Source organism: Mytilus californianus, unplaced genomic scaffold, assembly GCF_021869535.1.
Source record: "Mytilus californianus isolate M0D057914Y unplaced genomic scaffold, xbMytCali1.0.p SCAF_13, whole genome shotgun sequence".
Lineage (NCBI taxonomy): Eukaryota > Metazoa > Mollusca > Bivalvia > Mytilida > Mytilidae > Mytilus > Mytilus californianus.
In genome coordinates this window covers 39,411,597-39,423,753 of record NW_026262615.1, presented here as the reverse complement: position 1 = coordinate 39,423,753, position 12,157 = coordinate 39,411,597, and the positions used below count along the sequence as shown (strand labels likewise).

At 31.4% G+C, this 12,157-nt stretch overlaps 1 protein-coding gene across 1 annotated transcript in view; it reads right to left on the bottom strand.

Annotated features, from left to right (window-relative positions):
- LOC127723639 (MAM and LDL-receptor class A domain-containing protein 1-like) overlaps window positions 1–12,157 on the bottom strand; it is a 64,654-nt gene that overhangs the window by 8,054 nt on the left and 44,443 nt on the right. The window contains exons 25-30 of the mRNA XM_052230340.1: window positions 11,612–11,740; window positions 10,735–10,841; window positions 10,289–10,421; window positions 9,746–9,918; window positions 1,929–2,007; window positions 108–227 (exon numbers count right to left, since the gene is read on the bottom strand). Coding sequence (XP_052086300.1) covers window positions 108–227; window positions 1,929–2,007; window positions 9,746–9,918; window positions 10,289–10,421; window positions 10,735–10,841; window positions 11,612–11,740 — 741 coding nt within the window. The remainder of the gene's footprint in view (window positions 1–107; window positions 228–1,928; window positions 2,008–9,745; window positions 9,919–10,288; window positions 10,422–10,734; window positions 10,842–11,611; window positions 11,741–12,157) is intronic.

Here is a 12,157-nt window from a genome sequence, read left to right as displayed (position 1 = left end):
TATACACTATTATGAACTATGAACTCCGTGTGTTTTATGTCTTTTTTATTACTAAGTAAAATGAAATACATTGAATGAATACGTTTATATAAGAAGTTAAATTTTACCTATTAACTGACATTCGGAGCCAGCAAATCCAGTTTTACAACTGCATTGATAAGTGCCATCCTGGTTGTTTGAACATATCCCAGCATTTTGGCAAGGAAAGCTACCACATGGAGATGAACCTGAAAAAAAGTTCACCTGACTTTAATAGGAGACCACATCAAATTTGAGGATAATTTTTCCTACAAACAAGCATATAGACTTAGTTTCGTATTTCATATGACTATTTAAATACTTTAAGGCAAATTGAGTGATGTGTGAAAGTTAGTCTCTTTCTCGTAGATTTGCTTTGAAACAGAGTGAACTTGCGTTTAGACTATATTGAAAATTGCATTGTTTTATATAAGAGAGTCGAAAGATACCAAAAGGACATTTAAACTCATAAGACGAAAATAAACTGTCAACGCCGTGGCTAAAAAAGAAAATGACAAACAACAGTACACAAAACACAAAATAGAAAAATAAAGCAGATCATGCTCCACATGTGGCACCCGTCGTGTTGATCATGTATGTATTAGAAGGTTATATGTCATTCAACACAACCATTTCACAGTGAATTAACTTAAAAGAGACATTCAGATTTAACCATTGCGTCATGTGTAATACAAATATTTCTCCTCAATAGGCAGTTAAATTTGCAAATTTGAAACGCCAGGCTTGCCAAGCTTCTTATATATATTAAAAATTATTTTCAAGAGTAAAGAAATACCGTATTGAACGAGATATGGTTGAAGAATTTGTTTCCCTTATGATTTTTAGGCTGAATCTATCTTTTTATTTATGATCTGCAAAACGACTGTATTCTTCCTCTGTAACTTCAGGCTTGGTCATATTTTCTTGTGATGTAACAATAACGACATCGGAGGAATGCAAGAACGTAAATCATATAAATCACACTTCACGACTGGAGAAAGTATAAATCGGTTAAACATTTCAAAAAAATATATATATTTGCCTTCGAAACCAACTTTCTTTACAGCACAACATCTCTTCTGTTTAGCTAAAAACAACCAGACAAATGTGTCTGACTTGAGAAGAGCACATTTTTTTTTAAATCATTTTTTTTTAATCTCTCCTCATAGCTCATCATAATTTATCTAAATTGATTTGAACAACAAAGGTGAATGCAGAAAACATTCAATACGTATCAGTTCAGAAAAGCATTATATATTATAATACTGTAACGCAACTTTTTTTCGCCCATACTTTGTTTCACGTGAAGCACTTTTTAGACGACTTCGCGACGATTTAATTTCGCAATTTTCGAATTGTCTTACTGTATTTATACAAAGGAAAAACCAAGTTTTACTATTTCCCGACGATTTATATTCGCCTCATTTTCTACTTTTTTCGGCGAAAGTCCTAAGATAAATCGCTCCTGAGCATGAATTGGTCTACAGTATTTGTTCTACAAAAGATAAATCTACACAGTTTTGAAATATGGTATAGCATATTTTGTATTACAAATTACATAAACATTAAATTGATATTCGACCTTTTACAGATAAATCTTGACGACAGACTTATTGTGTGAAAATGTCTCATAAGGTTCCTATGCAATGCATATTCAATCAATTTTTTTGTTAATGAACGAATCGACATATTGCTAAGAAGTGTTTCAAATGTAAAAGTGATTTATCAAATGCAATACATACACGTGAGTGAACCCTTTGTAGATAAAAAGCGAAGTGAGATATTTATCCTCCTCATTCGGTGTTACAAAGAAAACACGGATCGAATGTTCCTATGTTTCTGTCTTGTCTAGTTACAGTTGTTGATGACTCTTTTCGTCACCATTAAAAATGTTATTTACATGTACTTACAAAGTCCCTTCTGAAGAGTTATTAGGTCAAGACCAATGTCACCTTTACTGGTAGGTCCTCTAATACCTCTTATTGAGATCTGAAATTAGGGTAATACTTTACTAAGAAGAATATATTTGTTAAAACAATAACAACATGATGCTACCATTATACTAAAGAAAGTAATAAAAATAAATCTAATTTATCAACATTCATTCATGTTGCCTTAGTTAGTCAAAGCCTTCGTTCAATCTATACAGCATATCTAGAAGTTGAACCACATAGGATATCCCGGGTTACAGAAATTGGTCCCATTTTGGCCTTCTTTTACTTTAGGAGTCCCAACATTACTATTGAAAATAGAGAGTCCTACAATATAGAGTGTATTTAAAATGCATTGTGTTGTTGTTCTATTATATACTGTTATAATGATTGTTGATATAGTATTGGCTTGTATATAGGTTTTGGGACCCTAAAGTAAAAGAAGGCTTCATTTCACTCTTTTACTGTATGGGTCCCTTTAACAGTACCTTTACATAGGTTGTGGGACCCCTAAAGTAAATTTATGGGTCCCTTTAACATTACCTATACATTAGGTTGTGGGACCCCTAAAGTAAATTTATTGGTCCCTTTAACATTACCTATACATAAGTTGTGGGACCCCTAAAGTAATAGAAGGCATTATTACACTCTTTTACTTTAAAAGGGTTCCATTAAAATTACCTTTAAATAATTCAAATTTGGCCTTTTTAAATTACCTCTTAGCCATCTCAAAACGGAAATCCGATACATGCCAAATGACGTCACAAGCAATTTGTTTATAAATATTCCCGGGATTTTTCAAAACACATGCGCACTAGCTGCGTCCATGAAAGAAAGCGAAAGTGATGTGTTTTTTAAAGTTTGTTTTTTTAATGGGGTGAGAATGTAAAATTTAATACACTTACAACAGGTAAAGGAGTGAATACTTAATATCATTACACAAGAAAAGTACCCACAAATGTAATCCGATCGGCTATTTAGAATTTAAAAATACGCTTCCACTTCCGTTGGCAATGGGAGTGTTAAATCTATAGCATCATTTAGTCAAATTCCAAGTTCTCTGCACATTAAACACTCGCCGATAGAACGTAGGTACCCTGTTGCAAAACAGTAGTGTTTGTGCATATCCAACATGTCCTCAGTTTACAGTACCAGTAATTATTTCCCTTTATCGTGATCGACCCAGTTTTCGGAACCTCAAGATTTGAATTATTGTAAATTCATTCTCGTCTTGCTGAATTTATTTGAAATATTTGAAACTGTATAGAAATATTGTCACCAGGACTTTATCATCCGGCGCTAAAATATATGCCGAGTAAAGACCTCGGTTTGACGGCCGGTACAAGAGGCTCTCAAGAGCCTGAATCGCTTACCTGTATTTCAGAAAAGAAGATTTTTAAATGTTAGCAAACTTGATGAACAACTTGTGTAAAATTGTCTTTAAAGGGCAATAACTCCTTAAAGGGTCAATTGACAATTTTGGTCATATAACTTTTTTGTAGATCTTACTTTGCTGAACATTATTGCTGCTTACAGTTTATATATATCTATAATAATATTCAAAATAATAACAAAAAACTGCAAAATTTTGTTAAAACTACCAATTTGGTGGCAGCAACCCAACAATGGGTTGTTCGATTCGTCTGATAATCTCAGGGCCGATAGATCTTGACCAATTTAACAATTTTACACCATATCACATTTGCTCTAAAAGATTTAGTTTTTAAGATATAAGCCAAAAACTGCATTTGACCCTTATGTTCTATTTTTAGCTATGGCAGCCATGTTTGTTGATGGATACAAACTGCGGATACAATTTATAAACAAGATACCCTAAGGAACATTTAGTTCAAGTTTGAAGGTAATTGGCCCAGTAGTTTCAGAGGAGAACGCAGGTAGGTTAATGCCGGATTTTATTAATTTTCTAGGCATCCCCCTTTTTTATTTATTTTTTATTTTGAAAGAAAAATAACTGATTCCAGATTTGGCTATGTGGTACACATTGGTGATACGTCTACCAAGAAAATATCTTCTGCTGTCACACGTGGTGTCTAAGTCGTCACGTGATTTTGCGATATGACTGATTTCCCATATGATTTAGCCTGTAGAACAAGTTCCCATACTAAAAATGTCGCCATGAAATTTCACTGTATGGTAAAAGATACCTTTTACTCCATAAAAACTGCTGATCGCTCACTGATAAATGTTTCCCTTTATTTTAACAACATTAAAACCAGGAATTCACGTCCGTTGTTATGAATTTTATCATAAAAAATACCTCTACTTTCAATTTAACCAAAAATTTATACAAGCGTTCAGCAATTTTCAATAAGCTGACTAATTCTTCTATAAACAACTCAAAGGATTTGAAATAATATTGCCGTTGGTAACTTGTTCTACTCGTTTGTTTGTTGTCCGCATATACCGTCTGAAATGACGCCCATTGCATAAACGCTTTACTGATTGCGGAAGGGAGGTAATCGAGGTAAAACATTCCAAAGTTGTGTTTACGGGAATTTCATAAATGAAAGATAAAAACATTCTTGCGCTGTTGTTTCTGATTATATCATGCACGCATATTTAGAAAATCACGCATATATGGCAATCAATAACATTCGTTAATTATTAAAAAATACCATGCCCTTAAATAAGTACGTTTTGAAAAAAAGGGGGTGGGTGTTTCATCTTCAATATTTCACACACAATGTGAGATCTTCAATAATCCACACACAATGTGAGATCTTCAATATTTCACACACAATGTGAGATCTTCAATATTTCACACACAATGTGAGCATTCTTTCTTGAATATACAATTTAAAGGATTTGTATGGGTTATGCATAGTTTTAAATTTGTGTCATACTGTTGAGATACCATTCTGATGTGTTTTATAGTTTAAAATGTCAAAAAGTATTAAAGTCTATATGTAGAAGGTGTTGATCAATTCCTTTCTTACTGACTTAAAAAAAGAAGCTATTTGAAGGGTCCTCAATTATCAATTTCCTGGTGAAGTCTTAAAATCTATAACAATAATAATAAATATTGTGAACATTATGAATGAATTTCCTTGTAAAAACCCAGTCATTCTGCAAATGAAGGGTTTATTAAAATCAGAGACATTATTAGTCATATAATACATGATATTACTCTCTTAAAATGTGTAAGTTGATCTCAAGAAATCAAATCTGCTGTGAGTAATATGTACCATTCATTATCCCCTGTAACTGCTGAATAAGAGACAGTGGTAAAGCCCAGAAAATATTAAAAATTTTATTTCTTTAACTGCTGAATCCATTTGTCCAAGTTTAAAACTTACTTAACTTCTAACACTAAATAAAAAAAGTACATCAAGTATTAGTAGTTAGCCCAAAAACTTTAGAAGGATGATAAAAGAAAACTAATAGCATACAATATTAAAGAGAATTTCTAAATCATTTATTTATCTTTATATACATGTACATAAATGTGTACTTTCACTAAAAACTTGCATGTTTCATAATACTAATTGTATTATGATGTTTATGTATCTTACCAGACAAGGGTAAATACATAATGTCTATACAATGATTTGTAATAAAGCTTTTGATTTTTCAATTCATAATAAAGTATAAATGAATGGTAGATAGTAAATGTCTATTTAAATGTTTTATAAAGATGTCTGATGAATCTTCATATATTTCTGATCTAAATAATGCCTCACACTTTATTTTGAAAATATCAAATCCTGCTACACTAATTTTTTTCATTCAAAAAATCCAAATCACATTCAAACCTTTGAAATGTCTCTGTCTTACATGTTCCAGAATCAAATTAGTTGTTGGTTCCTTGTTTGATATCCATTTGTTGTAATACTAAACATTGTTTGCCTTCAATGTTTTTCAACTGGTTAATTTTAAATTCACTTTTTTGTATGCCACAAATCAGCTTTACACATTGTTATTTAAAGCTATCAGTCTGTTTTGACATCTTAGTAATAAATGTCATAAATAGTCATAAACATTTCATTTCTCACAGATTTTAAATCATCACAATATTATAACATGTTTTATCTGACAATTTCCTTTTGTATGTAAATCCCAAAAGAAACAAGTACACAGTATTTTCCTCTGATTATATTTTTTATTTCTCTGTCTTCTATGTTCCAGAAACAGTATTGTTCAACTTATTGATATTCATTTGTTGTCATACTGAAAATTGCATTATTCCTCAATTTTCCTTTAATTCAGATGTAACATGTCATGAATTATCTTATACACAGCTCAGTAATCAGTCTTCTTTGATATATATCAAAAACTTATTCTCACATATATATTTTCTATCATTTCTCTTTTCATGCATAGATCCAGAATCATCTCTGTAGTTTTTATATGATACACAATTTCCTTTTGCTGCATTTTCAAAATAAAGGAAGTGCAGTCTTTTTCTCTCACAGTTTCATTGTGTGGTATAAAATCATTGCTTACAAGTCACCAAAGTGCTAAAAATAGAATTGTAAACAATATTTGGATAAAATATACTTGATATATGAGGGTGTGGAGTTTACATTATAGAGAATAATGGACCAAAACATTTATAATAAGAATAGAGAATAATGAGGTGCTAAAATATAAAGAATAGGGAATAATGGGCAAAATGTATAAATATTAGAGAGAAATGGCCTAAAAAATTAAAGAATACAGAAATGAAGGACCCCCATCCAGACCCTCATATATGATTTGATACAAAATAGTAAGTTTAATTCTATCTTCCTATAAAATAGCATAACAGTTAACTTGGATGTAACCTTTTAGTTAAAAATACATTTCCAAATTAAAAAGTTTCTTTAAAATAACAATAAATATTATATAGTTTAAACTACATAATACTAAAAATGATACTTTCTGAGACATTATCACTGATTAACCAATATACTTATTTATATTACTTCATCTGCACTGACTGAATGAAACTGAGGGAAGCAGTTATGTACACACAAAACAATATAATAATATCAATGCTTATATTTTGGAGACCTCTTGTTTGGCATTGTGGAAACTATGTTTTCTCTGGGTATTAGAAATTTTATTCTAATGTGTAGTAATAATCTTTCTACAAAAGAAGGAGATAACTTCACAATCATAACTGGAAATTTTCAAGCCCATAACACTCTAAATAGTTGAAAAGTGTCTTTTGATAAACAAAAGTGTCCTCCTAATCTGTACTAGACATCATAGTTACAACAGACAGAACTCATGTCAATTTTGATAGTTAATCAATATAATAATAATATGTTTATATCATCTCTTTAAAGTGCAATAAATCAATAAATCAAATTTGTTCTATGTATGAACACAAAAAGTGATGAAATAAAATGTTAATATGAGATTTTAAAACATGAATGAAATTAATATTGTGTTTGAAAAATGGTCACATCATACTAAATGATTATAAAAGCTAGTTATAATGATAATTTACTAAATTTAGACAAGCTATTGGCATGACTGCACACACTGTGCCATGATGCAGTTAAAAAATGCACATTTTTTACTATGCTCTCTTTTTCTTTCTTTGACCCCCTTCTTTGTATTTGTAATATGTAAATGATTATACAAATCAAATACCTAAGAGAAAATGGGACATAATCATGATGCTTAAAGAGTAATTTGAAGATTTATGCTCAAAATATATGGAAGTGTTTTCCTCCATAATAATATGATCTAATATGACCATGGCATGTCAGTCTGACAGCACTTTTTCATAAGCACCCACATTATTTTAACACTAGTAAAGTAATTTTGACTTGCCTAAAATTATACTTTCTATAAACACTGCCTTTCGTCATTGCCGTTTTTTAAATAGCCAGAAAAACGCCAAATGTGAAAATTAACACCCCTTTTTAAAGAAAGGTACATTTTGATCTAGATGTATCAATGAAATGAAATATACGGCCTTTGGCAGTAAAAGAATATGATAATTTGAAACAAACTTACCTCAAAATAATAGCAATATCCATCTTTGAAACGTGTGTTTACGTGATAAGACACTCATGACAAGGTGCCCGATCAGCTGATGATCGCGAAGTATGACGTGATGTGCAAGCCCAACCTTGACGTTGATGGAACGATCTAGCCAATCAGATTCCGCGTAGTTTGGTAAATGACGTCAGATTTAGATTTCGATGCAAACACCGATATTAAGTGCCAGTTTTTTTTTAAAGTACATTAACCTACCTGCGAAGATTTTTAAATGTTAGCAAACTTGATGAACAAATTGTGTAAAATTGTCTTTAAAGGGCAATAACTCCTTAAGGGGTCAATTGACAATTATGGTCATATCAACTTTTTTGTAGATCTTACTTTGCTGAACATTATTGCTGCTTACAGTTTATATATATCTATAATAATATTCAAAATAATAACAAAAAAATGCAAAATTTTATTAAAACTACCAATTCGGTGGCAGCAACCCAACGATGGGTAGTTCGATTCGTCTGAAAATTTCAGAGCTGATAGATCTTGACCAATTGAACAATTTTAACACATGACAGATTTGCTCTAAAAGATTTAGTTTTTGAGATATAAGCCAAAAACTGCATTTGACCCCTATGTTCTATTTTTAGCCATGGCGGCCATGTTTGTCGATGGATCAAAACTTCGGATACAAGTTATAAACTAGATACCCTAAAGAATATTTAGTTAAAGTTTGAAGGTAATTGGCTTTGTAGTTTCAGAGGAGAAGATTTTTAAATGTTAGCAAACTTGATGAACAAATTGTGTAAAATTGTCTTTAAAGGGCAATAACTCCTTAAGGGGTCAATTGACAAGTATGGTCATATTAAATTTTTTGTAGATCTTACTTTGCTGAACATTATTGCTGCTTACAGTTTATATATATCTATAATAATATTCAAAATAATAACAAAAAACTGCAAAATTTTGTTAAAACTACCAATTCGGTGGCAGCAACCCAACAATGGGTTGTTCGATTCGTCTGAAAATTTCAGAGCTGATAGATCTTGACCAATTGAACAATTTTACCACATGTCAGATTTGCTCTAAATGATTTAGTTTTTGAGATATAAGCCAAAAACTGCATTTGACCCCTATGTTCTATTTTTAGCCATGGCGGCCATGTTTGTCGATGGATCAAAACTTCGGATACAATTTATAAACAAGATACCCTAAGGAACATTTAGTTAAAGTTTGAAGGTATTTGGCCAAGTAGTTTCAGAGGAGAAGATTTTTTAAATAGTTTACGACGACAGACGACGACGACAACCGACGACAGACGACAGACGACGACGACAGACGACGGACGACGACGGACGCCAAGTGATGGCATAAGCTCACATGGGGCCCTTCGGGCCCCGGTGAGCTAATAAATATTCAATCACGTCTGGTCGCAATAAGGACGGTAGATCCGACGTATTGTGAATGATAGTGCCACGCTACCTGCACGTTAAAGAACACTCGCAACAATTCTTTGTGGGATCTTCAGATAACCTGCTTGAAGGGAAAATCCCTGTCCCTATCCAGTATACTCTCTTTTTCGAGTAGGAGTCGAAATTCCGGGAACTATCCCGATCGACTAACTTTGCATCACCAACCCAATTCCATTTGGTCTGAGTATGAATGAATTATTTCCTACTTACCGTACATACTTTTTCCTATTACGTGCATAACATAATTATGATAATTTTGATGGGAAATTTGACATAGTATGACCGATCTTAATGTTTTTTTTAGAATATGGTCGTTTCCTTTTAATATTAATTTTAAAGACGGTAGAAATGTAACATTGAATAAGAAACACCTACTACTGCATCTGATAATTGTGGTATCTGAACTATGCTTCGGTGCCACTGTTCACCTTGGTTTCCAGTCCAAATTTCAATTTGATTATCAGTGGTTCCTCTTTCACCTGCTTTTATAACCAAGGAACCAGGTTCACTATACATATGAAAATGATATTGCATACAAAGTGGTGAATCTGAAAAAAAAGTTGGGTCAACAGTTTGAGTATGAAAGTATTCACAATGATAAAACATATCTTAAAACCAATCTTTCTTTTAATTCAATAGTGGTTTTTGTTGTCAAGATTCAGTTCATATACATTTTGTTAAGAAGTTATTGCGAGATTGTTCGTCTTCTACACTTTTAATATATATAATGTTTTATATTTTGGTTTTCTTTCTCGCAAAAATCCATTGTTTTGTTTAAAAATTATGTTCTTTATATATTGTATGCCGATAATTTCATCTACATAAGTATTTTTTTACTTTATTTAAGCCATATATAAGCATCAGCTGTAATAAATGATCCTTCTGATAAATTCTGTAATTTTTTTTTTTAATTTAAACCTGGTAGTTTGAATGTTGAAGTAGTCAGTGTGGCCACATCATTCGGTTGCCTAGGCGATGATGCTTCAGTGAATGCGAAGTATTCTCTAGAATATGCCGTATCAGGGCCTGTACTTGAGCTGGATGTTGCTACCTGAAAATGAAAGAAAAACTCATGAATTGATTTTGAAATGAAGTAGGTTTTATCTAAAGAAGTATGATTGAAAATTTTGTCCCTGCAATTTCCAATCATACCACAACTCCTTATTTTTATATTGTACATGTGTATAACTGTAGCATTTCAGTTTCAGGTATAAATTCGTTTGGTTAGCCACATGTTTTTTTATAAACATTTAAGTCATTTTCTAAGTTAAAATATTGAAGATTTAAAACAAACATACACTATATCACCCTAATGATCTCGGTTTTCTGTCCCTGCAATTTGTAATAGAGTATACAAATCTTACATTTGTGAATGTCCAGTCAAAATCATCTCCAGTTGGGGTATTAGTAAATACACATTCATTTTCACCTGGTGTAAATCCACAGGTAAAGGTTGTTCCTGTCGTTACGTCTACAATTATATAATGTATTGCAATATGTAAAACAAAAATGTTTAGAATAGACTTCATAGTAATTAAAAAACTGAAATTGTATGACATTTGAAAGAAACAAATCGTACAGGCAAATTTGTGTTCACGTTGTGATGTCTGTAACAAGCTTAGTGATCGAATTAATACTACGTATTTAATTTGTATCATAAGTAAATACGTTTTGTTTGTAATTGTTCAGGATTATCTAACTATTTGTAATTTTATATATCTAATAATTTTAGAGTAAACTGAACACAGACAATCTGCTAAGGATTAATGCATTCAACGAAACAGGCTCATCCTGTATACGCAACTAAATTCCCTTTTTGAATTTTAATTGTTGTTTGATATTCTCATTTCGACACTGAATCCGGTAAGATGCTAAAATGTCTTGACAATCTATTTACATTAGATTATTAGTTCATACTTAAATATGATACCGACGCTTCCAAATTTTATTTTTGTACCACTGAATTTTTTTTTCGAACAAGACAAAATGGCCGACAATTTGACTAACAAATGTTTTCCTTTTCAAATGATCAGGTACGCAAATTCATTTTGACCATTACATGATCAAAGCTTAATTAAATATTTTAAAATTTTCACTTAATGTTTTCTTAAATCTAAACTCTTAATATGTCATTGCATTTAGTAAAGCAGTTTCTCTGGATTATTTAACGCTGTAGTACACACACGTTTTGAACATACCAAAATAATATTTATAAACTACAAAATATTTCAAACTTCATACCTTTTAGTTGGCATGTATCCCCTACCCATCCAGAGGTACATGTACAGGTAAACGTATTATCATTGTAGTTGTTGGAACACTGTCCGCCATTTGAACAGGGTGATTGCACACAATGATCTACATTTGAACCTGTAAAAATTATTTGTATCAATAAATAAAAATTTTCAATTTAGTACGAAATATATAACTGTTCAAACAAATACATGAAATAGTATATGTTGCATACAAGAAATAACTTGCCTACTTTCAGGATATCCTTCTACCACTCCTAATTGAGATAGTAATTTCAAGCAAAAAGCTTTAAATAAGACAACCTGATATGATCCTTTGCATCTAATATCAGTACTGTTTATGCAAAATGTAAACTGGCAGATAAATTGCAGGAAAATACGAATATTGTTCTATTTATATGTGCAGTTATAAAATTCGGAAGAATTTTAAAATGAGAAATATACCGCTAATTGTATTACCAGTTACATTGTAAATGTTTTTTCTTTATAATAAGCATGCTTTATTTATATAGTTGAGTAGAAATTGATATCCATA